This window comes from Lepisosteus oculatus, chromosome 8, assembly GCF_040954835.1.
Source record: "Lepisosteus oculatus isolate fLepOcu1 chromosome 8, fLepOcu1.hap2, whole genome shotgun sequence".
NCBI classification, from domain to species: domain Eukaryota; kingdom Metazoa; phylum Chordata; class Actinopteri; order Semionotiformes; family Lepisosteidae; genus Lepisosteus; species Lepisosteus oculatus.
Window position 1 is genome coordinate 17129533 of NC_090703.1, and position 8551 is coordinate 17138083.

General features: G+C 37.3%; 1 protein-coding gene across 4 annotated transcripts in view; it reads right to left on the reverse strand.

The window, feature by feature from the left end:
• The window catches only part of dnajc17 (DnaJ (Hsp40) homolog, subfamily C, member 17), an 83877-nt gene extending 76330 nt beyond the window's left edge, over positions 1–7547 (reverse strand). For all 4 annotated transcript variants that reach the window (XM_015350876.2, XM_006632529.3, XM_069193309.1 and 1 more), the window contains exon 1: positions 7393–7547. In XM_015350876.2, coding sequence (XP_015206362.1) covers positions 7393–7470 — 78 coding nt within the window. In that variant the 5' untranslated portion in view covers positions 7471–7547. The remainder of the gene's footprint in view (positions 1–7392) is intronic.
• Positions 7548–8551: the final 1004 nt, after the last annotated feature.

Genomic DNA, 8551 nt, shown 5'->3' on the forward strand with positions numbered 1-8551 from the left:
TTTCTAAAGAATGAAAAAATATGGAACTTGAAATATACAAAGCCCCCGACACCATTGAATACTAATGTAGAATGCAGCCTCAGAGAAAAATAACCCATCCTGCAGTGTGGACTTGAGGACTAGACATTAGATAAAACATGTTTTTCTCTGAAAAGAAGAGAAATTCAACAGAACACGGCATAAACCAGAGTACTACTTGCGTGAATATAAAATATTAAGTTTCCGCCAGCTCAAGAGAGCACAAACTAATGGTTAAAGCCCTGGATCCATTACCAGATGTTTATGAGTTCAAGAGCCCCATGTGGACATTGCTGTTGTATTCTTTAGCAAGGTATGACTGTTCCAGTCAGCTGTATAAATGGGTACTAGCATCGCTGGAGGGTAAACCTGATATAGACATGTATCCTTATACACACACTGGGATTAGTTCCAGCCCAATGAGTCAGTAGGCTCGTGAAGGACTTTAACTTATATCCCCTGATCTCACATTTGGCTCTAAATGCTCAATTCTTAGCTACCTGTTGCGCACTGAAATTTCAAATAAATAATTTAAATAATGGAGTCAATTAATTAATTACAAGCCTGGATAAAACAGAAAACAAATGGCCCCAGAACCCTCACGGACCACACTGTTGGCTGATGCCAGCCTGAGCCTTTTTGTTATGTGACCTGGAATAACATCAGCATTTAGCTCATCAACTCACAGATACAGCATGCCTCAGAGTCCCTGAAATTCACATGATGTTAATGAGGATCATGTGAGAGGTAACAATTAGCACCATGCCAAGCCATTAAAAAAAGATTTTTACAAGCTTTGGAGCAGGCCAAATGCAGTCCTAAAACACCTTTCATCTTGCAACAAACCAACCCTGGCAGGGCTCCTGGGTTTTCCAATTTCCGAATGCATGTCCCCTTTCCTGGGCTCACAAAAACCAACCAAAGATGCTGGTGCTGCTAATCTGTTGACATCTTTGTTTAAACCACACTGTTCCCAAATCCATCCTCCGCAAACCTACTGTGTCTAGAGACAATTATTATCAAACTGAACTATCAAAGACCTCACAGAACTTGGCTTAAACCAAATGTACTTTTTGGCCAACCACAAACTTCCACAGTAAATTTTGGGATGACCCCCACCCTCCACCCCATCTTTGTAATTCAGTAAATACATGACCTTCTTTCCTCAATTTCACTGCAATGTTAATTGGATTCCGGTCTCTGCTCTCAGAATTCTGACATGTTGGCAAGGTCAGGAGGCAAGTGAATGGGCTGCAGCCCTTTTTTTCCAGACCACATTACTTATTGGGTGGAAAGGACAATGGATCTTTTTTCTGTCCCAGAGTCCAAATGTAAAATACGTGCATTACTCCAATAAACACAGAGCCTATACTGTTTTGTCATATGAGCTCTGGCCAGTAATCATTTGTAAAACCGTGATTTTCCTATATACTAACCACAATTTGGTAATAACATAAGGAGAGAATTATCAGACATTTAAATTTTACAGGCAGTGAGTTTCTGAACTGGTCTGTATTTATGATGATTCCCAATGTGATTATTGTAATTGTGCGTGACTCGGGATGTGGAACAGTGTTTATTTCAGAAGGGAGCTTTCAGGCCCAAGTTCTCTAGAAACAAAATTCACCAGGACCTACTTGAGAGCACATGAAGGTGAAATAATGCAGTGTAGCCTCTGCAACGCCCTGATCTTTCGTTTTCTATTGATAAATATGCGGCTGTTTTGTTCAGCAATAAAGAACGTGCATTGATAACGTTTGTGAAAGAGAAAAAAACATCCAAAGCTGTGGATTATATAGCTGTGGCAACATAGCTAGTACCTGCCTAAAATAGCTAAATTACAACTAAATTACACATTTTTAATATATACAGCAACTGAGTCTTCTGATTGGTATACAGTGTCATGGTGTAAAATGAGAGCAGTAAGGAAGCTGCTTGCAAAACTTTTCAGGTTTAAAACTTAAACAACTGATTCACACTATGAACTATTAAAACTAATCAAAGAGTTTAATATATGAATAGACTTAATGCACTGAGGACACCATAATGGTGGCCCTGGGTTCAATTCCAGACCTGGGGTACTGTCTGAATGGCGTCTGTATGTTCTCCCTGTGTTTGCGTGGGTTTTCTCTAGTTGCTCCCACAGTCCAAAAACATACTCACAGACCCGTAAACTGGCTTTTGGGAAATTGACCCTGATGTAAGTGTGTGAGTGTCCATGTTTGTGCTTGTCTGCCCTGCGATGGACTGGCATCCCATCCAAGGCGTATCCTGCCTTGCACCCACTGCTTGCCAGGATAGGCTCTGGCTCCCCCCCAGCCCTGAATTGGAAGAATTGGACAGAAAATGAATGTATGGATGAATGAATGCACTTAATAATGATCTGCATATAAAGCTATACGGAACAAGTATATTGAATAAAGCCTACAGTGACTTTTTGGGGATGACAGTAGCAGAACACTGGCTCTAGACCACTGAGCCTGGATCACGGTCCTACACAAGTGCCTCCAATGGTGTATTGATCTAACACTCCTGCTCTTATAAACAGTGCAAAATGTTTAATGACCAAAAGTCATTAGTTCCTCAGTTTAACATCTCATCTAAAGGACAGACTGCCAGGTCAAATAATAATTTTATCAAACAGCCTTTGTCCTTTTTCCCCCACATACTGTAGCTAGGCACCATGTACAGAGATTCTTAAACTGACAAAATCTGTCTGCCGTTTGATAAAACTGTGGCTCCTTTAAACAAAATTGAATTATATTTCAAATATCATGATATGTTTGCACTCTACGAATGACAAGGTGACAAGGTTCTTTGATGCCATGCCCAGATACTGTGCCACAGCATACCAAAATAAATCAAGTACTTAGTCACACTGGTTGATTTTAACTCTAGTCTAAAAACGTAACTTTTTCAGAAAGGCTCTTGTATGATTAACTGCTGTATCTTCTTTGCTTCCTTTGCTCTGGGATTTTCTAAAAATGTAATGTGTAAAGTGCTATAAAGTAAACTAAAGGCTTCATAAAAGAAGGTTTGAAAATCTGCTAAGCAGACCAAAAGAAAACAAAATCTTCAATACATCAAAGCTCTTTTTATAAAGTGAGTAGGTGTCTCTAAAAATGCAGAACCCTTCTTTAAGTCAACACCCTTCCTACAGTAAACCCCAGGTTTAATGGATTGCACATTCACTGCCTTCGGATTCAATGGACAAAATCGGAATTATGTCTGTAAAATCAGAAATACTGGCCTTTCCCAGCAATTACAATGAAATGCACAGATGGTAAATCAAGGTAAAAATAAACACATTGCCCAAGATATAATTCTATAGGTTTAAAATCTAGAAAAATGAATGGTACCCTAGAGCAGTATTTCAATAGCTTCCAATTGTGTTTTGTATGCTTATGCAAATTTTATACCGTATATTTAAGACATTAATCGTATTTATACGTATTATATAGTATATAAGTGTATACAGTATACGTATAAGGCACAAGAACATTCATTGACTGTGCTGTACACAATTGTTATAACATAAGTAAAAAATACAGAAAGCATATATGTATTACAAATACTGATATAAACCAAGGATTTAATGCACTGTAAAAATGTGCAATATTGTGCACTATAGTGCCACCTAATGGAATTAACCTTGCCAATAGTTTCTTTTCTTCTTAAATGTACTTATAATGTACACTATATTATTCCCACCTTCTTTAACCCACATCGACAGCTGAAAGTCTTTACATATCCAGAAAAACAAATGTGCTATGACTGATTTAGATCCAGATTGTAGCCCCTTGTTGCTTTTCAATAGGCCACGTTGTAGTTTATTGACTTAAAACTTTGAATATTGAGACATTCTTGTTGGTAGGTGCAGTTTTCTGTAAATCAAAGCAGTATAACTAAAGCTCATACATAGGGGAAGATACATTGTTGATCAATCTGTTTATCTGGACATTCTATAGTACCTACAATGTTGATAATTCTGCATTTAATGTAATTAAGATTAGTAAAAGTGAATGAAAAAATCAACTTTAAAGTACACAAACTGCTCTTAAGCATTACAATTTATTTACAATTTTTCATCTTAAATATAAACATAGAACCTTTTAGCATGTTTATTTTAGTTTAAAACTAGTTTTCTCTGTTCCAGTTACTGTCCCTTTAACAGCTCAGATGAAAATGACTTCTGCACTCCCTTTTCCATATGCAATTAATCAAGGTTCTGCGCATATGAACACTCAGAGATAATGGTTACAGTGTACACTTTAGACCTCCTTGCTCATGAGATACCTTACGGCATAACAGTTCTACCTAGTTTTTCCCAACATTTATGTTGTCAAAACTTCTACACTGATTTTTTTGCAAAAGGTGGCTTCAGTGCCACTTTATAGCTCCTGGAAGAGCAGTTTGCTCATTCTCTGAAATGTGAGATAAAAACATTGGCCCACTCCATCTTCTGTGATTAAACTAAGGGAAAATCATTTGAGAGTGATAACAGGAGCAAATGCTTTAGACAAAGGGTTGTGGAAGTCTGGAATAAGTTAACTGGCCATATTGCTGAGGCTGATACCCCACAGTAGATAGTTACATCCAAATAAACTAGTTTGGCCCCTTCTAAGCTGTAACCTCTTATATTCTTCTGAACCCAGGACAAATCACATCACTGTTAACTGTTTTCATACATTGTAGCCAAATCCCTTTCACTTCCATTCTATTCCCACTCTGCGAGAAGAGCATCAGGTTAATGTTAGAAATTAAGAATATAAGTGAAATATTTTGCATAGTAATATACAGAACCAGTCAAAGGTTTGAGCACACCTGCTTGAAACCACGTGTTTCATGATTATCTGTGCTTTAAACTGTATAAACTTGTCTATAAATATTTAATTACATGATATATGTACTTATAATCTTAAATGAACTGCATTGAAAATGTTAATTTTTCAATTTCAATACAATTAACACCCAAAGCAAGAAGATTTCAGTCTGAAGCCTTGGTTAGTTAGAAATGTGTATGACATGGTGTTAGAACACTTAAAGAAGTTTAAAATGATCTTTTTCAGATGTTCTCACAGTTAACTAGCATGTTACCTCATTTACCTTTTGTCACCAATTACTGGTAAACAGGTCCACAATTACTATAAATATAGGGAGCATGGGCAAAAGTTTGTAATTCCTGAATAAACATGGCATAATTTGCTCAGTTAAGCAAGGTAAAAAGACAGTCTATAATTACTTTGAGAAATGAAGTCAGAAGGTCAATCTTTAAGACAAATTGCAAGAACTTTGCAAGTGTCAGTTACTGCTGTAGCCAAGACTATCAAACGATATGAAGACACTGGCACTCAGAAGGACCGAAAAAGGTCCAGCAGGCCAAAGGTGACCTCAGAATCAGAAAATACCTTTACTAGGGTCACAAGTCTGAGAAACCGGCAACTAACTGTCCCTGAAATATAAGCTGAGCTCAATGCAACTAGAAGTACAGATGTTTTAACATCAACTGTTCAGAGGAACATTTGACTGGTACTGTATTGCTATAAAATATAATCATGTATGTGTTAATACATAAATTAATAACACACAGTATGTTATTTAATTATATACTATAAATATGGCATCAACAAATAACATTTTAGAGATATTCAGGCATACACTCATTAAATTCAAGCTGCAGATCTAGCACACACTCAGGCTGTCTGGATTGGACACAGTACTCAGAGGACCATCAGCAATGGTAGGAGTCAGGGGTGGAATCTACATCTAGGTAAACAAAACTTGGGGACGAACAGCTTTTATATGATGCAATTTATTTTCAGCTTCTTAGAAGATGTTTTCTTTTTGCATGCTTTTGTCAAATAAAACAAAACAGAAAAACACAGGCTTGTTACAGCAGCTGCAGATTAGCTTCAGGCTACATCCTGGGAAGAAAACATTACATGTGTGGTGGAGTAGCAACAAGGCCGGAACAACACAGCATCTACTAAGACAGCTCTGGCTGCATCAGGAGATCAAGAACAACATAACACAGGATGATAGTGCCTCTTAGTGGTGAAAACAAACTAGTGCAGAAGACAAAGGTCTCCAGAAGTTCTCAATAAGGTGGCGTGAAGGGCACAGTGGTTAGCACTGCTGCCTTGCTGTGGTGGAGCCCTAGGCCCTGACTGTTTATTTGTGTCTGTGAGTGCCCTGCGATGGACTGGCATCCTGTCCAGGATGTACCTCTCCATGTGCCCAAAGCTTCTACACAAAATCACAGCAAAATAAGCTGTGTAAATAAGGATGGTGGGCAGCATAGCAGAATGGAGCATTTTCCTAACAGCCTGCCTAACAGCTCTTGGGCACTGGGATGGATTCAGACCAGGAGAACATTCTGTGTGTAGTTTCATGCTCATCATGTGGTTGAATGGGTTCTCTGCAATTTCTCAGGTTTTCTTACACAGTCCCAAAACAACGCAGTATAGGTTAAATGCCACCTCTAAATTTTAAGCCCTTCGTAATGTGTGAATGAATGCATATGCGCTCTGAGATGAACTAGCATCTCATCCAGAGTGTATCATACTGTGTGCCCAATGTTTGCCTGAACTCCAGTTCACTACAAAGCTTTCTTTTGGACTAAATGTTTATTGAACATAGAGGGGTATTTGAATGTAGTGCTAACATTAGTACAAAAAAATTAATGCATTCTTAGAACAGATCCACTTTGTGAAAAAAACTTGATTTTACATAAATTGAAGTTGCAGAAATGGTGTTTGACGATGTTTCTTTCAAGACTGTTTTACTTGTAGTGGCAGAAAACGATTTCAGTTGTAGTAGCAGTTTTGTGCCAGAATACATTGTGGAACCGCAAGTAGTAGTAGTAAATAATATTATTGTTGTTAGTATTTATTTTTTTTCCTGAAGTGTTCTTAAAATCCAGATTATTCACAGAATTATTCATTATGGATTTGGATCTACTGTAGGTCAACCTAGCTAAAAGTACAAAATTGAACACTTAACCAAAACGTAACAGTTACCGCAAACACTTAAGTTCAGTGCAATATGTTTGCTTTGCGATGCAAGTGTAGACTCGTAATATATCGACCCTTTAAATAAAGATCACCTGCTGTAGCTTTATCTATTCCAAGTTGCAGGTTAGGCGACTGGACCTGGCCTTTCCAGTGTATTTTACTTTAAATGTGCTTAACAAACATAGCATATCTAGCTAGACAGAAAATATGTATAGTAAGTACTGATTTCAGAAGAAAAGCATTCATTGCAATACCATTATAACAATAAAAATAAAAGTCACGTTTACGATTATTTCTCACATCATTGTTTAAATTACTCATCTCGAATAATAATACATCTTATAATACGATTCTGTTTTACCTCTTTCTCGGATACCCCGTCTTCTACTCCAAGCAAAGCATACAGATTCTTCTCCAGCAGCTCTTTTGTTGTAGACATTTTCGTTATGTTTTATTTATTCCTTAAAACTTAAGTTCCTGTACAGTCCGTAAAAACCCACACACCATTTTTCCACTTTAACCCCATACGTCATGAGATATGTAGTACGTTGCATTCTGGGAATTGTATTATTTTGAACAACAAAGTGGCAAGTGGCCAAAATCCACGAAGAACTGCATGCTAGGATTTGTAGGTTTTTTAAAGATTTATGTTATGCAAATACAAATCCATCCATTTTCGGGTCACTTGCCCTACGCATGTACACATAAAAAAATAAATTAATGTAATGTACATTGCAGTCCAGTTACAATGTATATATACATCGGTAATGGCAACAAATTAATATGGTGCAAAGGGTGATTTAATGACGATAGAAATGTGAGATAACCAACTGAAATACTAATACAGCACAACACAAGTTTAGAAGTATTAATACAGCAAAGCAACATAATGCAACTACACATTTAAGTTTCATTTTGGAAACGGTGTACACATGCGCAGTTCAAAATAATCAGGTCACATTTAACTTAATTGTAGTTGAACAGATAGGTAGTATTTCCAACACTAGGTGGCAACACAGCCAAACTATTGTGTAGCAGTGTAATTTCACATGCGATAAAAGACCGGTTTAGTACAAAATAATATTTTGAATTAAGATGTTTTCAGATTGTTTGTGAAGATTTCCCTTTGCCATTATTTAATTATTGTTAAAATATTTATATAACCACTAGTAATTGATAGTAATTTTCACTATCCTTACTTTTTTATTTTCTGAAGTGAGCAGATAATTCAACTAATTCAGTAAGACTTGTGCATTCCATCCAAAATCTCTCTTCTCTAAGAAGCCCTAGTGTAGCTGGAGCTCTCGACCCGTTATTGTGGAGGTGTAAAGGTCCTCGTGATATCTAAGGTGTGGTCAGAGCTAACTGCACAGGGCTCATTGGTCAAGTACTGTAGCTGTATTCAGATGGCCAGGTGTAGGGATGCACTGTGTATTCACACCCTGTTCTAGAACCTCCTCTCAGCCTGAGACACAGTAAGACCTGTCTCTCACTCCCACGTCATCTCTGAACTGTTTGGT